This window comes from Protomyctophum parallelum, assembly GCF_964188405.1.
Source record: "Protomyctophum parallelum genome assembly, chromosome: 12".
Lineage (NCBI taxonomy): Eukaryota > Metazoa > Chordata > Actinopteri > Myctophiformes > Myctophidae > Protomyctophum > Protomyctophum parallelum.
In genome coordinates, this window is record NC_139712.1 from 42,179,770 (window position 1) to 42,207,565 (window position 27,796).

Genomic DNA, 27,796 nt, shown 5'->3' on the forward strand with positions numbered 1-27,796 from the left:
GTAATTATAGCCTTCTGACACCTACGGTGTTGGGTGAAATCAGTAAAATCACCCCTCAGCCAGCGATGCGAGTATAAAGCTGTTCTGTTCCCCGCAATGGCCGCAGCACTTTCTGGGGTCATATAATTCGATAGGTCACCGATGTGTGTGTGTATATGTATAACTGACACTGTAACCTCAGAGTATTTGCTCAGAATCGAATGCACGCATGCATGGTGGTGGTGCGTGTCCTTGGAAAGCAAGCTGACTGACGCTGGTCTACAGACAGTGAACATATGTCAGGAGAAATCGAACCAACCAAGCAAGTAGTAGTGTGACCAATAATCATTGAAGGCGTGGTAACATGTCAGTGTGTCGGCCCGTCGGGGGAGTTTCAAAGTTGGGTAATAATAACAAACACGTGCTGAGCAGTGAGGAGAAAGGGAGCGTGTGAACCATAGGGGGTGTGAAGTGTGAACGCACTGCGCGCTGGTGACAGTTGAGTTGAAGCAAACTTCTGGAGACACGCTGTACACAGACAGCACACTGGGAACTGGGAACTTTAGCAGCGTCTGAAGGGTAAGAAGTTAGAACCGATACGTTTTGTCGAGAGGAATATGCCTCACGCTGTTTCTGTTATTGTAATATATATCTCAAATATTTCAGATATTTAGTGTGTATATCGTGGAGCGGCTGCAGGCAACGCGGCGTACGTCTTGAAAAGAAGCATGTCCTCCGGAGAGAATGGAGTCTCGCACCGCGGTAGGGTTCTGACAGTTGACAACATGAACCCGAACGTCAAGCGGGTGGAGTATGCTGTCCGCGGTCCCATCGTGCAGCGCGCTCTACAACTGGAAAAGGAACTGAAAGAGGTCAGTCTGATCTGTGAATGCAACCTGCTCATCATCCATTGTCACCCATAACTGCACGTGCATTTTCCAGTGTAATTTATTATAATTTAGCCCTTCCTACATAGTGGTGCGAGGGCAACACAGCGCGCAGTGAAGTATGTCTTTATTTGATTTGCCATCCTCCAATCTGTGCGTGTGAGATGGACAATGCCGATTGTCTGACTAAAAAGTAGGTAGTCTACCTGCTGAGTTGTTTCAATCTGCTGTTGACAGTTCCATACTGTAACTGTATGCTTAAGGCTGGTTTGCTAATGCTACATGTATCTTGCATGCCACATGCTGGTAATGCAGTGACCAGCAGAGCATGGCATTACACAATGGGCAGTCTACACATTGGGTTCTCCCTTGAAATAAACAACCAGTTGCCTTGAAGATTATACAAAATAAAAGTGAAAATAATAGTTTTTTGTGTTTTTAAGTGGTTCATTTTCCACCATCCAATCTGCCAAATAAAGTAGCCTACAGGCTGAGCTACAATCTGCTGTTGACAGTAGGCATACTGTATGTATGCCAAGGCTGGTTCACTTGCTATCTTGCATGCCACATGCTGGACGAGTAATGCATGACACATAACACAAAATGATGACATCACATGGGGTTCTCCTTTGAAATAAACAACTCCCTGCCCCACTTGCCTTGAAGATTATGACAAAATAAAAGTAAATATAATTTGTGTTTTAAGTGGTTAATTTCCCATCCTCCAATAAACTGTGTGCTGCTGCTAAATAGTACCTGCTGATTTATTTTGATCAGCTGTTTACTCAGGTTGGTTCACTATCTTTTCATGTCACATGCCACATGTTGTTAAATGGTTAAATGCATGATGTAACACAAAAAATGGGCGTACACTTGGCGGCTCCCTTGAAAAACAAAAAACATCTCAACTTGCCTTGACAGTTACTTCAATAGAAAATGCATAAATGATTGATATGAGGCACAGACAATACATCATGTACTGTATGTTAAGTGACAAAGACTACCTGGGTGACAGCGATAGCTCAGCTGCCTCAGCAGTGTTGCACAGTCAGCTCCACTGATCAATTATATCCACCATGTTTTCCCCTAGAGAAGCCAAGCATGAGATGCACATGATGTCTCATTGATTGGAGAGCTGTGATGCAACCTTCGGATAACCCTCTTGGCCTCTTTTCAGAGGCAAAGTGTCCTGAAAGACAAATTAGATCAAGTAAGGGGACAAGCAGTCGTGTACCTAATACGATTGTAGCTGCTATACATGCAGGGTAATCAACTGGCAAGAATCTACAGTGCATAGCTGGTGTGCCTGTCACAGTCTCACACACTGCTGTAGCCTGAGGTCTCTGTAGAGACCATGACTGCGACTTCAACTCAAGTCTCAACAATGACTCTCTCTCGGTGTACGGCTCAAGTTCACATAGGCAGGAAGATCACCAGCTCTCACGGAAATGTCCTTGAGGCCAGTGCAATTTCAAGACCAAGTTTGGTACTAATTAGGCCACATACCCCCATAATATTTGGTACCATTTGTGCATCGCATTGGTTCTATTTGTACACTTACAAATACTTTGGTTCATAACAATGATCATTTAGCTGGGGAACCCCTGAACTCCCCCCCCGGCCCTGGGGGGGCCGGACCCCTCTTTGAGAACCAGTGCTTTAGGTAATTGTTTATTATTTTTATGCTACCTGTGTCTATCCAAAAAAAAAGTAAGTAAAGGACATTTCCGTGAGACAAGTGCTGGTGAATTTTCTACTTCGAAACAGTCCAGAGTGGATAGGCCTGACAGATTTTCTGCCCTGAGAAACCAGTCTACAGTAGATAGGCCTACATTGTTGAGAGGTTATTATGTAAGAGATGAAGTATTCCCCCGTGCATGTCTTTTGTGTGCTCTCTCCTCTCACCCTCCTCCCTCCGTCCCTCTGTAGAGAAGAGTCCATTGAAGTGAGCCAGAGTCCAGACTTTTTCTTTGTAAGAGGCGGTCATTACCAAGCAGCTCCTGTTCTGCAGAAATATCCTGAAAGTCTTGGTAGTCACACCTGTTTTTCACTCCTTTAACTGTGCCTCTCTCATTCAACGTTTAGATTTGAATGAGCTGACGTAAGCATTAATTTACTTTATGGGGGCATTGTGGTAAAAGTTTCATGAGGAAATGGTAAACAGAATTATGCCAGAAAGACAGAGCCACCGTAATAAATAATTAAATCCCTTTGAACACATCTCTATGTCCATGTTGGAACCATAGTACATAGTACAGTACGGTCAGTACGTCTTACTTAAAAATAATATACTACTGTGTGTACTCCCAAGAAGAGACATCATATGCATTCAATGACACGGGTCTCATTTGCAGCCAATTTGCAGTGCTATAGTATTTTATACCTAATCAGACCTGTCTATTGGCATCATGTAGAGCAGGGGTTTTCAACTGGTGGTCCGTGGACCACTGGTGGTCCGTGGAGGTATGGCATATGGCAGAGGGTTTCCTGGGTGCGGCCATTACCGAGGTGTACCATTAAGCGCAACAGCACTGATTACCTACACATGGCCTACAGAGCACCTGGTCCATGGATTACACCTCAGTAATGGCCGCGCCCAGGGCACCCCTCTGTGAATCGGTCTATAGGTATACCGGATTGCCTGGTTGAGTCAGCATTATAAAGAAATATGCCCATACTCAATGTAATGTCTGCTCACTGCTCGTCATGCATAAGGTTAATTTCCCCCCCACACCCCCACACCCATATCCCCCTTCTCCCAACACAACAGTGGTCCCCAGGTTGATTCTCAGTAAGGGTGGTGGTCCCTGGTTCATAATCAGTTGAAAACCCCTGATGTAGAGGTCAAATTGTTGGCAGTGAAAACAACCCATGCTAGCAAAAAGTGTTAATTTAACTGTGCGAAAGTGTGAAAATGGATCCTTACGGGTGACAATGTTACTGTGCAGAACGTGACGCGGTGGATCCCATAGTTCTCTTAATAGGGCTGTCCTGGAGGTGCTCCAGTTGCCTTGTCAGCTGAGAGGCTGCTTGCCTGCTTCCTGTCAGGTCTGTGACTGCAACACGTTTACTGAGGGATCAGCACGTTTCCCTGTATCTGTGTGTCCTTGTATTGCTATACTTGTGAGGGCCAAATATCCCCCACAAGAACTCTAGTAGAATTTGAGAAATGGGCACTATGTGAGGACCAATTTCCTGTTCCTCACAAGATGAATGGTTGTTTTATGGTTAAAACAATTTTTATTAGGTTACAATTGGGAAAAGAAAAGATGCAGGTTGGGATTAGGATTAAGTTTAGGTTTAGATGTTGAGTTGAAATTGTGCCTGGTTTATCCTTAGTTGCCTTGCCTTGTGTGACTGTCGGACCCCGAAAACTGCAATCTCACAATGCGGCAGATTGTGCACTTGGCAGAACTGCTATTTTTGCCTTTCGGGTTAGGATTAAAAAATGTAAACTAATTGTAAAGACTGCATTCTTTCCAGATGGCATAAAATGTTGATGTCTTCACAAGTATAGCAATATACTAACGCGTGTGTGTGTGTGTTTGGCTCTCTGAACAATATCTCATGTCATCAGGAATGACAGGGACTGCACTGCGGCTACAAGATAAATCAGCCTTGGACAGACCTGGACGGACCTGTGGCAACCTGATATAGTGGATTTTGCGATTGTTAGAAACAGACCATGGCAGACATAGCGGACAAATAAGAAAGCCTTATTGTGTGAAGTTTTTACATGTCCGTGAGTGCGTCTCCGTATTATCAGATGATGGAGCCACGTGTTGTTAGTCTAGAGAAGTCCCAATAAATGCAATCTCTTCTACAGGAGTTAGGTGTGTGCTGTGTGTATGTAGCTTCAGTCTCGGTGGTGCATACAGTAACAAACCAAGCATTATATTAGGTCCTATGTGGACTGGTGAACAGGATGTCCTGGACAGGTTGGTTAGTAATCGGTGCTTGCCGCCGCTGATTGAGTAGGACATCACAGGGCTAAACAGGGAAGGGGACAGGGCTGGCTGCTCTGTCACCCAGAAAACAGTCACCTCTTTGTTGGATCAGAACAAGGACGTGAATGAGGGGAGGGGATATGTGGTTGCATCGGTGACTTAGACCTTTTGTACAATTACAACTAACGCTAATGCAAAACAACAACCCTGCAGTTCTTGCACCGAGGTTGATGTAACGACAGGCATATACCCACAGAAATACAAATATTGACTCGGCCTGAACTCTAAAATGGTGTGTGCACACATTTAGAGTTGGCTGGCCTGACGTTTTGGCCTGCAAGAACAAGCTGACTCCACATGTAAACAACATACAGGTACAGTAAACTGACCCTGCAGCCTGCAGGACTGTTTGCATGGTGGAACGTACTATACGTACATTACAATACTGTAGGGACTAGGGAGCTCCTATAGTTCAGTGGTCATCAGACATCAGTACAGTATGCGTGTAGGCACAGTGCCGTGCTGTGCCCTAGAGCCTGTCACTGGCCTTAGACCTTGAGCTGGCTCATTGCCTGCCCCCTGCTCCTGATAGTTAAGATGGGTCAAATGCAGACTGCGATTTACCCAACGTGGACGTATAAAGTATAAGTAACTCATTTGTTGGAGTTGGGCAGATGAATACGGGATCACTTTAACAGAACTTGGTACAGCAACCAGCTGTACTCTGCACATTTTTTCATTTTTTATTTTCCCCCACTTTACCTTTTAAAGGACCTAAATACTCATACAGTTATTTTCAGCTACTTTGGCTATTTACACACTTCAGAGATTCACCCTCCTGTTTGCACCTCTAAGGACAGGCCAATTTACCTTGTTATCATTCTTTATGGCTGATGTTTGTGACACATAATGATCAGCATAGCTCCACCTAGCTTGAACCTGACTAGAGATATAATCAGCAAGAGTACGCGGAAACACCTTTTAGGAATGTTCTGGGCCTTTTAATTCCATATTTTCTATAGACAAGGAAGAGAAACAAGTAGAGCAAGGTCCCAGAGAGGTGAGTCCCGGATTCTGTGACCTTGCGGTCGATGTGGTCGTACTTGCAATAGGGTCAGCCACCAGCACACCCCAATTACCTTATATCTGATTGGCTATCATCTGTCTCCCGGCTTGACATGAACTGCTACCCAATAGTAAATGCTAGGCATGCAGTTGGGTTGTATCAATACAATATATAATCCAATCAAGCATATACTTTACGTACTGTAATATAATTCAAGTCAACGATTTCATGTAACTCCGCTGGCCAGGCCTATCTAAAACAAAATCATCTTGTTTTTCTTTGCACAGATCAGGATAGGGAAGTTAAAGGGTTAAACAATAATATAAGTCAAGCTTGTAATGAATGATATACTAATGTTTTCTTTACAGTATCTCTCCCAGACAGCTGCAGCACAAACATAAAAAATGACCTTTCAGAGGAACATTGTCCGATAAGGCTCATTTATTACAAATTCCATATTCCATATTTCTTTAAATGTTCCAAATATTGACTCTTTCGAAAGCTTCCCCAGAAAAGACTGACATATTTTGCAGCCTTCATCATCACAAAAGGCCTTTTCAGGCTTTTTTTTAAATTTATTTTAAATGTATTTCCCGTATCTTGAGTGTACAGGGTTTGATCAGGTCAGATCAAGATATGGAATGTCAGAACAGGTGAGCTCCATATATGGAGATCTAAGGGTGGCAGCTGGGCTGGGTATTGAATGTACAGGGTTGGATGAGGGCCCAGGTAGCCGGGCCTTCATTTTCGGGCTTGTTGAGAACTGTAGTTTTCGCCGGCTGCCAGGCGCGGCTACACAAATAACTTTGGGGCAGGCTCGTCTAGAGTTTAACTCTAGAGTGTATCTGCTGCCATCTGTACACCACAGACAATCTCGCAGACCAGACTCGAACAGCGCCAGATGACGTCTGAGATCCATCGGGAAGCCGTGCCCTTATTATACCCCGTCTTGTTTATCAGTTAAAATATTGTTGTTTTGAGACACAGTTATGACAGTCGATGAAGCCACTGGATGGAATCTATGCGAGCTACCAAATGTCACATTTGCGTTTTTAATCCAATATAAGGGGAATGGTCTATCAGCAAGCAGACCCAGAGGCTCCAAACCAAACGTTGTAGGAGCCAGTGAGATGAATCGTGAAGACAAAAAGAGGGTTGGGAATTGGGTTTTAATTTGGGGTAGAGGAAAAGCATCCATTTGCTTACTGTGGCGTTCAATTTATTAGTAATGGGGAGTTAGGAGTACTTGCTACACAGTAGTCTTTTGCTCTGATAAAAACAGAAGGGTCTGTGTCCCTCCCTGGAGTCGTCGTGGTACTTTAAAAGCACCCCCTCCCCCCTTTCATGTGCGGTCGCTGCCTGTTCCATATAGCGGTGCCAAGCTCACTCTATGCTTGTCTGTCTAAAACACAAGACTACTAATGAGAGCCGAGGGAGGCGTGTGTGTATGTGTGCATGCTTTGCATAGAACCAAGGGCAGCATCAGTGTGTGAGATGAATGTGTACACGTCTCCACAGTTGGATTCATATGCTAAGGCAGTGGATTTCAGTTGTTTTAATTTCAAGACCCCAGTTTGGCATGCATTTAGGCCACAGACTGAGAGGTCTCTGTAAAGGTCCATTTGGTTCCTAACTACAGTGTCAGTCATGTACTGTACTGGATGTTGTCAGGAATGTTTAAAGAGCCTCCTTATGTATGTTGCATATGGTAATTGCTCTGTCCTACAGTAGGACAGGCATATTTTCAAACATTTTATGTTTGTTCGCCACAGCTGCAGATTCCTGGACTGTGGTTGCATTTCCACTGATGGAAAACAATGTTTGTTGGCAAGCGTGGCCCAGTTCCCCCATGAAACTCCTAAAGCAAGAACACTTTTGAGCTGGAGGAATTTCTGTGGCCTTCACGACTGTTCAGCCATCAGTATAAGGGTTCTACAAGCCCCCAACACGTGTTGTGAGCTTGTAGATCGTCTATTTCCGCTACTTTTGTGTGACACACACGACGAAATGGGGCAATCATTTACGGGGGAATACAAAAGTTGAAATATGGAGGTACAAGGTTTCTGCAGTGACGATTCTGTATGTTACTTCAATAAGGAGTATGCAACGTTCAGCTCTGACAATGCAGGCCTACACTAACCCAAATTATGAAATAAGACATGCTGTAAAATAAACCACAACCACATCATAGTTGGCCAAGTCGTGCTTAGTGACTCACAGTTTAACCATGGACAAACTGTAAGGCCAGAGTGTACACCGATGGAAGTAGTATAACAGCTGTTGGAAACTATGTGATTTATTTCTTTCTTTATTAAATATGTTTTATTGAAAGAATAAATCAATTACATTTTACAGAAAGCAAGACAAAATATGCATAACAATAAAATCGGTAGACATAACGGACTGAGATTAGACATAAACAGGAAACCTGTGTGTGTGTGTGTGTGTGTGTGTGTGTGTGTGTGTGTGTGTGTGTGTGTGTGTGTGTGTGTGTGTCAAAAGTCAATGTCAGTGTTTTGCCTGAAGTCTGACGCTTTAAGCCCTTTCAAAGTGTCCTGTCTTGCCCGTTTGTCTCTCCTTTCTTGTATTGGCACAATTCCAATTCCTCACTGCATGCAATAAACACCCTCACAGCAATTTAATAAGGAGTTACAGGAACTACTCTTTATTTCTCTGTCTCTCTCTGTCTGGCTGTCTCTTTCACTCTGTCATTTTCACTCTATCTCTTCCCCCTCTTCCAGGGAGTCAAGAAGCCGTTCACGGAAGTCATCAAGGCAAACATTGGTGACGCTCATGCCATGGGCCAGAAGCCTATCACATTTCTCAGACAGGTTGGAACACGGCCTCCTTTTAAGTCACAGTGCAATAGAATCCATATTAGAGTTATGCTTAATAAGGATGCAATGTGGCATGTTATTACATGCATGAGCATTGTGTGTGTGTCATATTCTTGTTCTGGATCTCAGGTCTTAGCTATGTGTGCCTACCCTGATCTTCTCGAAGACAACAGGTTTCCAGAGGACGCTAAGCAAAGAGCACAGCGAATCCTTCAGGCATGCGGTGGAAACAGCTTAGGTCAGAGAACTCGTCTTCTGCACTTTTTCTATTCCAGGAATTCTAACAGGCTATCATCTGCTCACACTCACAGTATCACTCTGTCATTCACTACATCAGTGGATCCTAACTATGGTGCTGTACTGGTGGTTGCCTAATGCCTATCCTACTGCGGTTCATGTGGGTCGATGTCTAGTGCTCTTTACTTAGGGACTAGATGGTGGAAGGATACATAATCAGCCGCACTCTCTCCAACAATGTGGGTTTGGAGCCACTGTACTACATAACTACTAACTTAGTACCCTATTAACTCTCTCCGTTTAGTGTTCTATCTACTAGGCTGATCAGTGTCATATTTCTTGTTATTTACGCTGACAGGAGGCCATGGATGTGCTATCATATTGGTCAATTGGACAACTTTGCCTAAAAACTAAGTTTAAAGTCAATGCATGAGAAACTAATGTAGCCTAATTCAGTGTCCTCTTAATTCTTGAAATACTGGATTTGAAAATGTTTTGGGTGGTTTGACCGGGACACCCTTACTTCAATGAATTCAATGTTAAATCCATATTTCGGCTTGACATTGTGCATGTGTATGGATTGAGAGACTCATTTCTCTTACTGTATCTCTCCACACTCATTCCTGAGACTCTGCTGGCAAGATCTGTCACCTTTCAGATACAGCTGTGTACATCTCATCCTAAATGCCATTACTGTTCCATTTCATATACAATTGTGCAATTATGTGATTGACTGGTGACACGCTAGGAAAGGCTGAATGACATAAATATAAGAGAAACATGGAGAAAGTTAGTGTGAGAAATGAATATAGGAGGGAAGACGGTTGATCTACTGGTAATCACATTCTGTGCTATTCTTTTAGGTTGTAATTTCACTGCATACATCACTATAATTATAGGGCATACCTGGCTGGTGGAGATTTGTGTTCTACTTATGCAAGTTATTTTCATTTTCACTTTAGAACTTTGTCAACTTACTTGCTTACTTACTTCACTAGAGTTCATTTAACAGGGACTGTGTAATTTTCTGAGATAATATTTCTTTCCTACAATTTGCGCTCAACACCAGTCCATCCACTGGCGTAAAGGTTTATCACATTTTTACTGATGACGAGTATGAATCCCATACTTCCAAGTGAGGAAAAGGATGGACTCAAACTTGGGGGGCACTCAAATTCACCATGGAAAGCACCACGCCACACCACTGACGCACAAATAAACACAGGGAGCGAACTCATCTGAGCACTCTCGAGATATCCTATTCATTGTTACTTACAAGCCAAGTCCTGCATGTTCTGAAGAACACAAAAAAGAAAACCACTTGCCAGTGATGATACAATGTAGAGGCCTGCATCAGGAGCAGGGTCCCACGTTGCGCGTGCGGGCGGTATTTAAATACCTGCGGTTGGGAACAGGCGGTCAAGATAAAACCAGCGGGCCCTGCATCCTCCCACAAGTATCCAGATACAGAGCTTATACACTTTAGCAAGATATGAATAATGTCTGAGAAGAACGTAATTTCCCCTACCGTGCTGGTTATCGCTGCTATTTCATCATGTGGAGTCTCTCTCTCTCTCTCTCTCTCTCTCTCTCTCTATTTGGATCACAATGGAATTAAGTCCCCTGACTTTTTGTGCAATCCTGATAATTCTGTACTCCTCTTTTATGAATTGTATCATGAATATATCAAATCAAAAATATACCTCTCTCCTCACGGCTCATGCTGCATCCTGTACGCAGCTCGTCACAGTGTCCTTGACATGTCACAATATACTATAGCATAATAGGCCTAGGTTTATGTCCCGTCCGAATATAAACACTTCCCCTCTATCTGTGAGCAACTCCTCACAAATAAACAACCCCTCTATCGTGTGCGCCTGCTCAATCTCATTCTGTTTGGGTAAACTCCTAATGTTTTTCGATATCAATGGAAATATTGCTGGTTTAGCGGGACTAAACGATAAAATTGCGGGATGGTGCGGGACTAAATGTGACTTAATGTTTTGTTGCGGGCAGGAGCGGCGGACAGGCGGTCACTGCGGGCGGTCAAATCAATGAATGAAATCATTGCGGGAGCGGGCGGGAGTGGTCAGAAATCCAACGTGAGCGGACGGGAGTGGGATTAATAAAACACTCCCACGGCAGGGCTCTAATACAAAGGACAAAGGACAGCCACAATTGGTGAATGGTTCAGCACTACCACCAATGGACAGCGACAAATCAGAGCAGTGGTTCTCAAACATTTTTGTCTCCCATGTAAATAACTTTCATCCACGGCACCTCTGAATCACATTGTTAATTTATAGCACCTTTTGTCATATTAACGGTAGCAAATATGTCAATCTTTCCCCAACGATACAGTATGTCATGAGGAAAAGTGGAGAGAATATTAGTTTCCATTAGGACAGTCTGAAAATAACTTTTATAGTTGGCGATTAACCACTTAAACCACAGCATTGCTATTCTGAGGGAACAGTCACCAATGTTACAAGTGGTTAAACTGAATTGACATTAATGAATTATCAAAGTGTTCTGAGGCACCCTGGACTTATGTCAAGGCACCCTAGGGTGCCATGGTCATGGCACCCACTTTGAGAAGCCCTGGGCTAGAGGCTACACTGCTACAGTATGTTCGTAATTAAGCCAGCAATACTACGTGAGAATTAGAATGTATCCTGTGTTTTGGAAAGTCCACTGCAGTTTGGGGTCGTTGATGGAAAAGGACAACTTTAAATACTGCTGCTAGTGGTATCATCCTCTGTAACGGCTACGTCCTCTCTGATGCTATAGCTGCTTGTTCTGCTGTGCTTTTAGCATGAAATTGCTTCAGTTCACTGCGGCAGTTTTATCAGGTGGTGGTTTGAAAAATACCTGTACCTGTATGTGGTTCTGCAGTTGGCTAACTTTTAGTGGCAACAGAAGTACACAACACAAGTTTATATATATGTATAATTGAAATTTAGGATGAAATCTTGACCAAATGTAGAGTCATACATCATATATGACATACAGTAGATGACATCTACAGACTCGCCACATGAAGTCCCAGATCCACATCAGAGCCACACCATCCCCATGTGTGCTGGGTGTGCCGGAGGGCTGGGCTCAGGCATGTCCAAAGACAGCAGTCAAAGCATTCAAGTATTGAATCAAATACAAATTAAACTATTAATTAACATCTTATTGATTAATTTCATATGAATACAAATTGACACAAAATCTAAATATTTTCTGACCATTCTAAAAAGGAAATCTGATTTGAGGGTGGGGGCAAATGCCAACCCTGGGCTTGTGTTTGTGTCTGTTTCTGTGTTTGTTTGCATAGTGTTTTGTATATCAACAGTGCAGTCAGTCCTGTGTGAGTCAGAATCTGAGAGTGTGTTGTCATGTGCTTTTCAGGAGCTTATAGTGCTAGCCAGGGAATAGAGTGCATCCGCCAGGACGCTGCTCGTTACATCCAGAAGAGGGATGGTGGAATTCCCTCCAACCCAGACAACATCTACCTCTCCACAGGTGCCAGCGACGCTATAGTGGTATGACTATACACCTCCTCCTTTCCATGTTTAAACTGAAATCCTCCACTAATCGGCCCAGCTTTCTTTTTTCCCCAGTTAATTATTTACAACAGTGAGGGTACTCAAACTTTTTGATTTCAAGTAAACTCTGAGTTACAGACCCCTAAGGGTCCATCCGGACCCTGCTTTAAGAACCACTGATTTATAAATGTTCATGTATATTTTAACAAATTGCGATGGCTCAGGAGGTAGAGGTAGGAATACTTAGTTATGAAAAATATAGCATTAGCTTAGCATCCCGAACAGCCAAGCTAGTGACTAAGGTCAAAATACTACCGGATGTTATCGATCGTTGACCCGGAAGTGACTTTGGAAGATTCGTCTATTTTGGCCAAAATCAGCATAATGGTGCGTTCCCGACATCTGGTGGCAATTCGAGAGAATACACTAGCTATGAAAAAAAAAAAAAAAACAACTGTTCAAACCATCAGATCTTTCTATTAATGTTAAAATGATGAATTAAAAATATGCCAATTTGTTACCCAAACAAAAAAATTGGGATTGGTAGTCCAAGGGTTTTAAGATATTGTCTTCACCTTTCTGTATGCCAGATGTTCTTAACCCATTTAGGACTGAGAACTGATTCTACAAAATGTCTTCTAAATCATGACAGTTTTCTGAAAAGCGTTTCTATATCAGTGGTTTTCAAACTATTTCATGTCAAGGACCTCAGAAATTGTATGTAATTGGCCACCGACCCACATCTGAAAATATGTTGTTCTTACACTTGGCGGGTGTATTGCTGAGGCCCCGTCAGCGTGGAGTATACAACACGCTCTCTTCTCTTCCTCCCAGACCATGCTGAAGTTGTTGGTGGCTGGTGAGGGCCGCGAGCGCACGGGTGTGATGATCTCCGTTCCACAGTATCCGCTGTACTCCGCTGCCCTGGCCGACCTGGCCGCTGTGCAGATCAACTACTACCTGGACGAGGACAAGTGCTGGGGCCTGGACGTCACCGAACTCAGGAGATCCGTCACTGCCGCAAGGCAACACTGCAATCCCCGCGCCCTCTGCATCATCAATCCTGGAAACCCAACTGGTTTGCATTTTGATTGGCACGCACGCACGCACGCACGCACGCACGCACGCACGCACGCACGCACGCACGCACGCACGCACGCACGCACGCACGCACGCACACACACACACACACACACACACACACACACACACACACACACACACACACACACACACACACACACACACACACACACACACACACACACACACTGAAAATGTTGTATACAGAGAGCTTCTTCAACAGTGTGGATACAAATTAAATAAGGTAAAAATACAAAATGCACTCTATTGTATGTACAGTATGTGTACAGTCTAGTGGTAAAGTGAACAATGCAGCGTAACAGTACAGTATGGGTGTGTGAAAGTATTTGCAATTATAAGTGCAACAAAGCAACAAAATGTCAGTCCTAGGTAGCACCGATGTATTGTTTAATTTATTTAATTTTTTAGAAGATCAATTCAACAGTTGAAAACTACTCCTTAGTTTACGCTTCCAGTCAGATTTATTTTTCTTGTTTTATTTATTTAGTTCTAATCTTCAACCTGTGGTTGTCCTGTGTGATAGGTCAGGTCCAGAGCAGACAGTGCATTGAAGATGTGATCCGATTTGCTAAAGAGGAGCACCTTTTCCTCATGGCTGATGAAGTAACTTCATTCATTTCTTCACTTTAATGCGTAGTTGATGTATTAGAGGTTTTATGTGTCACTGAACATCATTGAAATATGCATGTTACTAGTTCTGAGAAAGTCAATGATGAATCATTTCTCTTAATATAAAAATAATAAAGATAATATAAAATGCATCCCACTCAGTCAGTGTAACCATAGTTGTTAATAATAATATTAATGAATTATATAATTTGGCTTTTTTCTTTTCTTTAGTTGTTAATAATAATAATAATAAGTTTAGTTATTTATTAACGCCTTTTGCTGTGCCTTTTTTGCCTCCATGATATGTCTGCTGCAATGTTTAAATATTATAATAGAAAGAGAATTATCCGCAGATATTTGAAAAAGGTGCTGAATAAATGTATTGCATAAGTTACACATCACAGTCAATGGTGAAAACTGCACAAGTGCTTCCCTTATGCAGAGAAATTAGAAACAATATACCACAGATCTGTTTGTGATGTGCAGTGAGTGTAGTGTGACATCTAGTGGCTGAATGTTGCCTTTTCATGCCAAAGACCACAAATTGATGTATGTACAGTACAGTACAGTACAGTACAGTACAGTACAGTACAGTACAGTACAGTACAGTACAGTACAGTACAGTACAGTAGTATTTGGCTGTGGACTTTTGTGCCAGCCTCCCAGGGATTCCCATAAGAGAAGCTTTGTCAAACCCTCAGAGGAGTCGCGGCCCCCAGGTTGAGGACCCCTACCTTACATGAATCCTCATGACTATATTACCTCTCCACGTCAGGTGTACCAGGATAACATCTATGCAGAGGGCTGTGCCTTCCACTCCTTTAAGAAGGTGCTCTTTGAGATGGGACCAGAGTATTCAGATGCTGTGGAACTGGCCTCCTTTCACTCCACCTCCAAATGTTACATGGGAGAGTGAGTCTTCGCAGCTAAACTTGAAAATGTGCGAGAACACCGTCAAATCTTCAGTGTTCATTCAACACGGAAGACTAACTCGATTTGCACGCTCTTTGGAGCCTAATTTTCACTGAAGATTTGACTGTGTAGATGCACACAGCAGAAATGGCATAATAATGGTATGCTTTTATAGAATCAAGTAACCTTTATTGGTATAGCACGCTTGAGACCCAAATTGCACCAATGATTAGCCATGCAACTACTTGCAACCAAACGGTTGTGAGTAGTTGCATGTAGTTGCATGAAACCATTATCCCCAATGGCAGGTGCAAGGAGTCACATTGGTGTGACATGCCTTAAAACTCTTTTGTTGCAAGGTGTTGCATTGTTGCGGTTTTGGGCCTAAAAACTTAACAGGAGTTAAAGCAAAATGCTTTCCTGAAAACATCAATGACACATTACAGAGTTCATAGAGAGCTAAATTAAAATAGGATAAATGTATTAAAATAAACAAACAAAATACTGGTATTACTGCATATTGCGCTGCCACCCTGAATGTCCGTGGCATCTGATCACGAAAACACAAACGATTTTATGTGATGCCATGACGACCGGGCGCTATTTGGTTTTTCCTCGCTCTTCTTCACCGTGACAGTCCTATCTCAGAGCTAAATGATCACTCAGGATTTTAATGTGTGCTCAACTGCTCATACAGTACAATAGCATTATGCCTGACTCTTTTGTGCGTGTGTTAGGTGTGGTTTCCGCGGGGGCTACATGGAGGTGATCAACCTGGATCCTGAGGTGAAGCTGCAGCTCACCAAGCTGGTTTCGGTGCGTCTGTGCCCGCCTGTCCCGGGACAGGCTCTGCTGGACCTGGTGGTGAATCCGCCCCAACCTGGAGAACCCTCCTATGAAACATTTATGAAGGTCTGAACATGCACAGTTGCACACTAGTGCTACTACTCTATGGTGTGTGTGTGTGTGTGTGTGTGTTGGGGGGGCGGGGGGGGGCGGGGGGGGGGGGGGTATTGTATTATTAATTTCTTTGATTTATTTTATTTATAAAATTATTTGGGAAAAAAAAAAACATTGATACGTTGTCTCTCCAACAGGAACGGAATGCTGTGTTGGCCGACTTGAAAGCAAAGGCCCAGCTGACTGAGCAGATCTTCAACGCGGTGCCTGGCATCACATGTAACCCTGTCCAGGGTGCAATGTACACCTTCCCTCGCGTCACTCTACCCCAGAAGGCCATTGAGCTGGCCAAGGTCTGTACTATGTGCACCCTGTTTCTTTTGGCTTCGTTTATTGACTCTGGGTGTTTTTAATTGTGTGTTTTTTACTTTGTCTTTTCTTTAAACCCAAACAACCAGTGGTGGACTTTTCTTTTTTTACTTGAGTAAAAGTATCAATACTGCAATGTAGAAATACTCTGTTGCAAGTATAGTCTGGATTTCGAAATTTACTTAATTACAGTGTCAGTAAAGTTATAGTGTCAATTCAATTTTATTATAGTGCCAGTCTGATCATTGTATCATGGTTCACATACTTGTACTACACAAGTGTCATGGCGTATCTTCACCCTGTACATATGACATCTGAACGTTTATGTACACGTTCACTTTGTGAATGTAGTCAGCGGCCGGCCTCTCAAAACAGGGTGAAGATGCGTCATGACATGTTTCAGGGCTACACAAGTCACCAGATACTTTACATAATAGAGCACAGAGCCAAGGCATGTCAACTGGTCTTCAACAGTGAGTTTGTTTTTTTATAAATCCACCCTCTGTGTGTGTGCGTTTACAGAAGGAAGGCCAGGCTCCAGATATGTTATATTGCATGAAGCTGTTGGAAGAGACTGGTATCTGCCTTGTTCCAGGGAGTGGCTTTGGACAGAGAGAGGGAACCTATCACTTCAGGTAAGCCCACTGCCATTAGAATTAAAAAATGACTTATTTTGTATCAATTACACACACCATGAAGCTTTGAATTCATGGAGATTTGTTTTTGTTTTTGTTCGCATTCCTAAGGCAAATAATTGGTCAGACTCAGTAGTACACTCAGTAGTAAGTTCTACCGGAGACTCCGCTGGTCATCAAATTATCCGCCTCGCTACACAGAATTATTTTTGTTCGCATTCGGCTCAAAAAGAAAAGCCTGGTTAAACCAATTAGAACATTTGGCAATACAATTCCTTGTATTTCGATATTATAACCAACTAGACCTGTACCTGGCTGTAGAGCACAGAGTTGGTAACAATGGATCCATGCCCCACCCGTCTATGCAACTTCCGTTGTATCCCCACTAGGATAGCTAGCAAGGGCCCAATTAATTTATTAAATTACCGGTATCTTGTTTTTTGGACTGTTTCATCCGACTATTTTATACATATTTTATATTGTTAGTTACTGAATTATCATTACTAGTCATTTCACACTTTTCTCTTATCTATGCACTTCTGTCCTTTATGTAATCTTGTCTAGAATGACCATCTTACCTCCAGCCGAGAAACTGAAAGTTGTATTGGAGAAAATCGGGAAGTTCCACCAGCAGTTCACACAGGAGTTTTCGTAACAACTTTTCTCAGTTTTTCAGCAGCCTCAGAATATCTATGGCAGAGACTGAAATGTCAACCTGCAGCCCCACACAGTATTTCAGGTGTCTTTCTTTCTGTGCCTGAAGCAGGCCAGTACAATACTACCATCTTCAATATGAGCATTCTCTCTCCAGTGCCCTTAGTTGCACGTTTGTGCAAGTCTTATTAAAACGTTATATATTTGTGTACACCTGTGATTTGTATGTGTTTGTAATTTGTTTGTAATCTAATAAAAGGAAAACAATGTCATTGTTAAGTCTTCTTTACTTGTATGATACACATGATATACAGCATTTTGTCATGAACTCATGTCACATTTGCCATTGACAATGAAAGGAGAATTTTATATGTGTCGGCTTTTTGTGGCAACACAAACATTAAATGCCATTGACAATGAATGGAGAATTTACGTCATATGTGGACGAGCAAATCGGCTTTCCTAAACAGTGCAACTGTTTTAATTCAGCTCGGGGCTTATAATATTATTATTACATGATCATGGTGAAAAGGTTTTTTTAAACATTGTATAGTGGTTAAATGATAACAAGTTGACAAATTAATTAATGAAGAAGTATATGGCTTGCTCCTTTGTAGTAGCCTAGTGTAGGCTATTCTCATAGTAATTATTGCTATAGATCGTTTTCCCTTCAGCTTCAGTTTTCTCTTCAGCTACAAAACAAACAAAACAAATTGGTTCTAACTTCTAATACCATATCGTTTGTTTGATGATGGAGGTCGGAACCTGTTGTCTGTTGTCTATAGCAGATCTTCGCTGCCATCTAGTGGTGATAAGGACTCATTGCTCACACATGTGTTCAGGCTTCATTGTGTGTATACCTGCATCGAGTGATCTTGAACATAGAAGTTGATCTATTGAAGAATCTGACAAAGTACATAATTTTTGTTTTTGTTTTGATTGTATTGCTGTATTGTTGTACTGTTCTTTCTGCTTTGGCAATGTAAACGTATGTTTTCTCATGCCAATAAAGCCCTTTGAATTGAATTGAATTGAATTGTGTGTAGCCCATAGACTGTAAGGTGTAGACGCGGACTGGAAACTAGCACACTGGCATTTTTGACACTTGAGTTTATATGTACTATGGGCGAGGTTACGAGGTAGGAGTAGCCAGGTTAGTTGGAGGTGGGTGAGTGGTTTGCATGGTTGGCAAGGGTGGAGTTTGGTTGGCAAGGGTGGAGATGGCAGGCAGGTGGGTTGTCTTCTGCTTGGCCAAACCTCCCGAACCTTAGTTGTTCCAACTCCATTTGGATCAAAGCTTATAATATACCGTCGGGACACAGCACACAAAGTGACTAAGTACTTTTACATAAGTACTGTTCTTTTGAGCAAGGCACTTCGAGTATCGATTTAACAGCTCAACTGGAGCATAAAACTGTGTGTGTGTGTGTGTGTGTGTGTGTGTGTGTGTGTGTGTGTGTGTGTGTGTGTGTGTGTGTGTGTGTGTGTGTGTGTGTGTGTGTGTGTGTGTGTGAGAGAGAGCTATCCTCACGTTTACATGCAACATGTTGCACATATTTTCCCATCAGGTTTAAGTAGGCTACTTATAATGCACTGTCCAAGTGATTCATGCTATGTGCCTATTCTTTTTTATTTCACTTTGATATTTTGAGCACACATATTTTTCAGCCAATGATTGTGCCTGTTATTGGACTTTATTGCCTTAATACAAGTCAAGTTGCCTCAAACATTTGTTCTTTAAGAAGGGAGATGTAACACACTGCATGTATCTAAACCACCACACGATGGCGCTGTAGCAACAACAGACCACCTGTTACACTCCACACTGTGCAGATCATATAGTCCCGCGAGACTTTGGGACGCGCGTGTCGCGTGAGATCCAAGATGGCGGAATAAACAAACCTATAAGGCTGATACAGACAGCCACAGACACACGTCCTTGTGTTTATTAATATAAGTGTTTATAACAAACCAAAGGGTGAAATAATGTGCGTGCGTGCCTGCGTGTGTGTGTGTGTGTGTGTGTGTGTGTGTGTGTGTGTGTGTGTGTGTGTGTGTGTGTGTGTGTGTGTGTGTGTGTGTGTGTGTGTGTGTGTGTGTGTGTGTGTGTGTGTGCGTGTGTGTGGCGCACACAGCTGTTACATCAACAGTGGATGATCCAATCACTTATCACTCTGACCAACGGACCAATGACGGACGGACTAGTTGAACAGGTGACCTGATCCAGTGGGCGGGGCTTTGGATTTAAATAGGAGCGGCCATGTTGTTTCCCAGCATGCTGTTTGGTTTGGGATCCATGCTGTTTCACTGCATGCTGTTTGTTCCAAGGTAAGAAGCGTTTGTTTGAGAAACACGGTTTTATCCTTGAGCACTGTTGTTGTTTAGACATTAGAGGATTCATAGGACTGTTTATTGTTTAAACATTGGAGTATTTATAGGACTGTTGTTTATTGTGACACTAAATGGACAACAATGTCAGCAATGTTTGTCCTTTTTAGGCCTCATTCACACAAAGAATTCATGTTCTGTTGCCCTGCCTGTGTTTGATGGCTGCCTCAATGCTTTTCCAATGGGAGGCACATGGTTTGACCAAACACTTGTGTTTGATTGCCCCCCTCCATCAAATACAAATGTTTGGTCAAACCATGTGACTTCCATTGGAAAGGTGTTGAGGCGGCCATCAAACACAGGCAGAGCACAGAACATATGTTTATGTGTGACTGAGGCCTTGGGCCTCGATCACACATGAAAAAACATTTGTCTTGTCTGTGTTTAATGGCCGCCCCAATGCATTTCCAATGGGAGGCACATGGTTTGACCAAACATTTGTGTTTGATGGAGGGGGGCAATCAAACAAGTGTTTGGTCAAACCATGTGACTCATTGGAAAAGCATTGAGCCATCAAACACAGAGAAGACGGGTGTTTTTTAGGTGTGATGGAGGCCTTAGAGAAGGAAGCTAACAAACAAACCATGGTTCCCAACAGTGGTGGAAAGTAAATCATTACCTTTACTGAAGTATAGTGTAGAAAATGTACTCCATTTGGAAACTTAACTAGTTTGTAGTTTTGTAATATTATTACTAAACATACTAGCCTACATTGTTCATTTACCACTACAGCCATATTTTGGCCATTTGAAAATGGCTGATCTACAAGCTCACAATGCATTGTGAATGTGATGTGACGCATTGTGAGATTTTAGATCTGCTATTTTCAAAAGGTTTTGCAGATTGTCCCATTTGAAATGTTTTTACTTTGACTCAAGTTATATAATGTAGATTTTGAAGTTTAGATTTCCCCCCCCCCCCCAATATCTTAAAGGGATAATTCACTTTAAAAAACAAACTTTGTCATTGTATTATCTACTCGGGCTTATGTGAACACTACAGACAGTTTTTAAGTTACTTTATTCAGCAATTGGATATTAAATATTTTACTGCCCTGACCCCTTCCTATGCAAACTTCAAAATCCATTTTAACCATGAGAGATTCATCAAACACTCAACTTATTTCCTGGTGACTGATGGTGTCCTTCAAATACGTGAGTGGGCTGTGCCTTTTCATTTAGCCTACCGTTCTTATTTATCTTTTAATAATTATTTTGGAAAATGCCCTCCAGAATGAGGCTGGAACAGACTAAAGCATTAAAAATAAATAAGAACTGTAGGCTAAATGTAAAGCCACGGCCCCCTCACATATTTGAAAGACCATCAGTCACCAGAAAAAAGGTTGGGTGTTTTCAATCTATCATGGTTAAAATGGAGTTTGAAGTTACAATGGTTTGTAAAGGAAAGGGGCGGGACAGCTAAAATGAATATCGAATATCTAAATACTGAATCAAGCAACTTAAAAGCTGTCTGCAGTGTTCACATAAGCCTGAGTAGAGGATAAAGTGAAATATCATTTTAATATTATATGAATTTTACAATGTATGAAATCTGGGGAAAGGGTGTAATGTTGTTTTTATTTATGTCTTACAGGTTAATCATGTGACCTTGGTGTCATGTGTGACCTTGGATGGGGTCATCAGGGGATGGCTGGTATTGGTAATGGAGTGTCTACTCGGCTGAGCTGAAACGTATAACGGTGTCAACGAACGCTCCCTGAGATTACGAGGTGTACGGTGCTCTGGACGTATTGTGCCATACAACCTACACGGCTCTATTAATACCGGCTATCTTCAACCGAGCGACGGAAGCCCCCCCACGGTACGTACCTGGATTACATGTGGCTGTAGTAGAAACTAGGGCTGTGTCACCATTACGTGTTAAGTTGACCATTCATTGTCATACATATGATTGTGATTAACGCATGAATACAAAGTTTAAGGCTTTTAGTCTTCATAAACTAGCTACACGAGGCAGATATGACTAATTATATGCCTTAATTACTTATACTTTGCCAAAAAATACACTTCACCCCTTTTGCAACCAAATCTTATTTTAATTATGTTTGGGAGAAACACTTACTGAGGTTTTCATGTGTTTTTAGTATTTCAAAGTGTCCATGATGTCATGGACACTTCCTACCCAGACTACAATTCCTATAATGCTTTGGTGCACTGCTCCTTGTGCATAGGGGGAGGGCTGTCTTACTGAGACAACATTTAGTCCAGGAAGGAAGTGAGCCCAGTGTCCATGACATCATGAAGCCCATGGATACTTTTGAAATACTACATATATAAAAACGACAATTACCCCCATAAAAACCCAGGAAAGCGCTTCTTGTCTCCCAAACATCATTAAAATAAGCTCTGGTTGCAAAAGGGGTGAAGTCGCCGTTTAATGGGTTGAATCATTAAAGCTGCTATAAGCAATAGTCAAATGTAATTATTTTTTGGTATTCAGACTGCCAGCAATGGGTAAAACAATATTTTGTCTCTGACACATCTTGGGGCCACAATCTGCATTCAAAGATGTAAAATAATGGTGACACAGCCCTGTCAGTGACTGTTGTTAATACAGTAAAATAATGGTGACACAGCTTTCAGTGACTGTTGTTAATACAGTACAATAATGGTGACACAGCTTTCAGTGACTGTTATGACTTCCAAAATGTCATCCTGTAGGCCGACAACTGAATGTTTTTTTTTTTTCCTTCCCCCCTGTCATTTCAGAACGTGAAGCTGACAAGACGACGTCGGTATTGGACCTGGGTGCTGTTAGCAGTGAAGGTTAGTAATGAACCTTTTGATTCCTGATGCTTGTGTAAGTGGGCTACATGCTACATGCTACCATACCGTAGGTTGTCTTTCGCACCGTGTATCGTTTCACGTCATTTGTGTATAATGCCACTCTACATCACATGCCACTATGGGCTATGTGATTTATGTATTGTTTAACATAATTTACGGGTAAAGCTTTCACGTCACATCACATCACAGTATGTATGTTCTGTTGTAGTGTTTCTGTACTGTTTTCTGTGTCGCGTTATTTGAGTTTCTATTTCCTTTCTCTTTTAATAAAGAAAAAGTATTTTATTTATTTCTCCTTGCCTATCTATTGCCCTAGTTCTTCACTAGTGGACTGTGTGTACAAATGTGATGTGGCGATATGTGACTTTTTTCCGGTATCATTATGGTAGCATGTAGCCTGCTTAACACCGTTTACAGCCTTCTATGCTGTAGATCTGTCCAAACTAACAGGAAGAAAATTATGGCAGATTTTCTTCCTTGATTGGTTTGTTTTGTTTAGTGCTGATATTGAAGGTAAGTGGCGTAGTTTATTATCTTTGGATGTCGGGCAGAAACCTTGTATCTCCATAGTTCAACCTTCTTTTGTAAATGTAATTTCCTTGGTCATGCTACAGTGTCACACACTAAAGTAGCAAATAGTTGATCTACAAGCTCAGGATTCAAAGATCATCCATTATTGAATATAACCTATTATATGTTAATGTATCGAACCGTTTAAGTATAAACAAGAGCTTGTGACTAAATAATAACATTGGAACACAGATTATTATCCGGTCCATAAAAGTAACCGTTTTGGACATGCACGGTTTCTACCCGACCTTTCATCTCCTCTTCTATTCTTTGCTTTAATAAAGTTATTGGTTTTTCTGGTCTCAGAGTTTTTAATCGCATTTTGCTTTATTTTTTAGTAGTTAAGTATTTTCTTTCTTGCCTATCTATCACTAGTTCTTCACTAGTGTATGTGGTGCGTGAGTCGGGTCGTGTCTCGCGTACAGTTTCTAATCATGTGATTGGGGCTGTATCGTTTTGCGTTGTGTTATTTGCCGGTAAAGCGCCATCACGTCAGTTCACATCAGATATGAACACAGGCCGGTATGTGATGTGCATTTATGTGATATTTTTATGTGATTTCACAAATTGCGGATAGCCCGTCGCACGCCGTACACTCTGTTCATTGCCCTTGTGTTCTAATGTCATCCTCAGTGTTTGTTGTGTTCATAGTGTTTCTGTATTGCTGACAAATACTGGGGTCCAAAGAATGCTTCTGCCATTGCATAATTTGTACCTCGTATAATTTATGTAAATCGTCCACAAATGGCATAAATTGTAATGTATATTTAAATGTGGGCAAATCTCTTAAACCCTTTACATGTCGCTTTTAAAATAAAAATGTGGGACAACTGGCTAGAAAAACTGGCCACAAACCGAAGGCCAACTGCTTGGGCGGAGACCAAGAATCTTTTTGTTTTGTTCATGTTCATAAAGCGCTCCAAGTGCTTAAAGTGAAAGTCCAGCAGCAAACCTCTAGGTCATAGACTATTGTTGGTGCTATATTATCAGATCTAATTTGTGAGTAAAGCTTCATCTAAGCCCACATCACATATGAACACAGGCCCGGTATGTGATGTGTGTTTATGTCGTATCATTTCACATTGGTTAGTAAGGCTTCATCACGTCATCCCCACATCACATGATGAACTTAGGGTTATGGCTAGGGTTAGGAATGTGATGTGGATTGATGTGATGCATGTCTTCTATAATGTGCGCGTGAAGCTTCATCGCGTCAGTTCACATCACATTATGTGGTGTGTATTGATGTGATTTATTTATGCTGCCATTTGCAGCTAAAATTTAATTAATGCCGGTCAGTAGGCGAGGCATTGACGAGGGGCCTATGACCCAAAGGTTTTCTACTGTACTTTTCACTTTTAGCACTTTGCAGCACTTTATGAGCACGGAAAAATAAAATTTTCTTAGTTTGTCTGAGGAGTTTTCCTTAAGGTATTTGGAGTGAGTCTTCTGGATTTCAATTGTATAAAGACATAATCATGGCTATCATTTATAGTCCGTTATGATTCAAATTGTTTTGAATGTGATTGCTTTTGGACCTGTAAATTACAACAAAACCAAGGCACTGGTGTGGTACTACTGGTTTACCAGAATGGGGTTCAACTCCCTGCGGTGCCCTCAATTTGTTGTATTTACATGGTTAATTTTCTGCTCATTGTGTTTCCTTTTCATAGATGATAACCCCCAGGTTCTTTACCGTATTTGTACTCTCTACAGTTGGGTTACAAGTCCATTTAGGGACCAAGCCCGAAGAGACTCTTGGTCCCTTATTTTTCTCTTCTCCTTCCACCAAAAATGGCAGTTCTGGCTGAACCGTTCTGTCGGTTTTCGCGAAACTATGTGACCAAATTTGACTGCCATTGGATTTATGGCTTATAGAGTAATGTCTTGTAGAAAACGGCGAGTTGAGAAAAGAGGCTTGAAAGGATCACTTCTGTGGTCTAGCATTACACCTAGCAACATGTTTAAGCATTTTCATATTTACATGTTGATTTCAGCTCTGACACTTATTTCAGACATACTCTAGTATGCATGTGCTATTGACTCATTTTGAAGAAAAACTGTTTTCCTCTTCTGGTGAAAAGCTGGAATTTGCATGATGGTCACATACTGTATGGTGGGTTTTTTTTTTTTGGCTCCCGATCATTTGAAAATGAGGAGACACGGGGAGACAAAAAGCACCATAGAGCCTGCACCTGATGTACACTCGCTCTATGCGCTCTCAGAGAGCCCACTCGGCTCCTCCACTCGACTCCTCGATGGAGCACATTAACAATTGGCACGTTTAATAATTTCCGGGTCATTTGCTGGAATGACCCTGAGTGGGAGTGAGCGAGTGGCCGAGATTTTGGGTATAGATAACCATGAGTCTCCTCTTGCCTCACTTTCGTGTTCTGACTTTTGACCATCTGAATTTAGATCACCTGCTATTTTTAATTTTATCATTCCTCCCACGACCTTTCATCAAAATGCCCAAACATTTCTATACATGAACTTCGGCCCTGCACCGCTACATCAGAAAAACATAAATCTAAGTCTGAAGTCACGAAAAAAAAGACTTGCTGTAATATTTGAGTTTACTATACAGGTCCATCCCATGTAATTAGAATATTTTGTAAAAGTTTTTCTTCCGTAATAAAACGTTTCATATATTCTCAATTCATTGTGCATAAAGTGAAGTATTAACCTTTTTTTTTTGTTTTATTCTTGATTATGGCATACAGCTCATGAAAACCAAAATCCTATCAATGAATTAGAATATTTTGCAAGACTACTAAAACATATATTTTTTTTTAAACGAGAACTGTCGACCATCTGAAAAGTGTATTGTACAATATACAGTATTGGCACAGACAGGAAATGCTTCTCCCAGTTAAAAGCATAGAAATAAATACAAGAAAGACAGGGAAGATACAGGGAAATACAACTAGTAGCAATAATGAATGTAATGGTGTAAGCTGTGCTATAGCAATGTTGTCAGATAATATATGAGAGTATTAGGATATGGTGTAGTAATCCATGGTCGTTCTCTGTGAGGAGGCCGGGTCCACGGTCACACTTATGATTGGCCCCCGTGAAGACGCGTGGTCCACAGTCACACTTTTGATTGGCCCCCGTGAAGAGGCCGGGTCTACTGTCTCACTCGGCAGTCGGTTGGGGGTTGGGGGTCCATATTAGAGGTCCATGGAACTGAAGAGTTCCACATCAGTCTGCCATCACACAAATTCCAGCTTTTCACCAGAGGAATGTTATTTTTTTATTTTTTCCAAAAATGAGTATAGTACAGGCAGACTCCACATACTGGAGCATGTCTGAAATAAGTGTCATCAATAAGTGTATTTGGAACCAGACCGTGGGTTTGGTGAACAGTCGCCCCAGGATTCGAACCCTAGTGCAGTGGTTTCCAAAGTGGGTTCTGGGGACCCACAGGGGTCCTTGAGGGAGTTCCAGGGGGTCCCCAGCTAAATGATCGTTTGGAACCAAATGTAACTCGGAGAGTGTACAGATGTGTACACTCTCGGAGTTACATTAACATTGATTTTACATTAACATTGATTATAAATATACATTTACATTGGAACCAGACCGTGGTTCGATCCAATAATGGTTCCATCAATGGATCGATGGAACCATCGTTCGATTGATGGAACGGTCGTTGGATCAATGGGGACAATTTGGGGGCACGAGACGATGGACTGTAGCCTGTCGCTTTTCTGATATTTTCACCTTTTTTTTTCAAATCCTCCGAAATCGTGAAAAATGGCACCCTAGCATGCGCTCCGAGACGATGGACTATAGCCTGTAACTTTTCTGATATTTTCACCTTTTTTCAAATCCTCCGAAATCGTGAAAAATGGCACCCTATAGCAGTGTTTCTCAACCTATGTACCGCGGCACTTTACTGTGCCATTTGATCTGTCCAGGTGTGCCACGAGATTTTGACCGAAAGTAACACTAGCCCTCCAGCGAAAGCAATAGCTAGGCGTCCTATTGTTGCGTCGTTGTTGTTGTCACACGTCTAATTAGACGTGCGATAACAACATGACGACGGAACAATAGACTCTAACGACCATCGGCCATAGAAATGTTAATCGCCTGGCAACTTTACTGTATAAATGGGGCACAGACATGGCATTCACATTGTACAGCTACTACAAGATGGAACCAGCAGCAAAAAAGAGATGCATCCAGAAGACGCTACATTTCGCTCCCTCCAGAAAGACACCACCAGAACCCGACAGCACAGACAGCGCCACCGTGTCACCTGCATCTGATGACTGCACAGCAAGCGCCCCCTCGCCGCCGGGGGGAACAACAACAACGGCGCTCAGAGACGATTATTTTTTTCATTTTTTTCAA

The 27,796-nt window shown here is 42.0% G+C and overlaps 1 protein-coding gene across 1 annotated transcript; it reads left to right on the forward strand.

Annotated features, from left to right (window-relative positions):
- The first annotated feature begins 376 nt into the window (after nt 1-376).
- Nucleotides 377-17,944, forward strand: LOC310867789 (alanine aminotransferase 2-like). The gene is made up of 12 exons (XM_083777923.1): nt 377-558; nt 646-851; nt 8,621-8,710; nt 8,846-8,954; nt 12,353-12,486; nt 13,324-13,567; nt 14,117-14,196; nt 14,978-15,114; nt 15,852-16,026; nt 16,212-16,367; nt 16,906-17,018; nt 17,583-17,944. The coding sequence occupies exons 2-12, from the start codon at nt 708-710 to the stop codon at nt 17,671-17,673; spliced, it is 1,473 nt and encodes a 490-aa protein (XP_083634049.1). The 5' UTR covers nt 377-558; nt 646-707; the 3' UTR covers nt 17,674-17,944.
- Nucleotides 17,945-27,796: the final 9,852 nt, after the last annotated feature.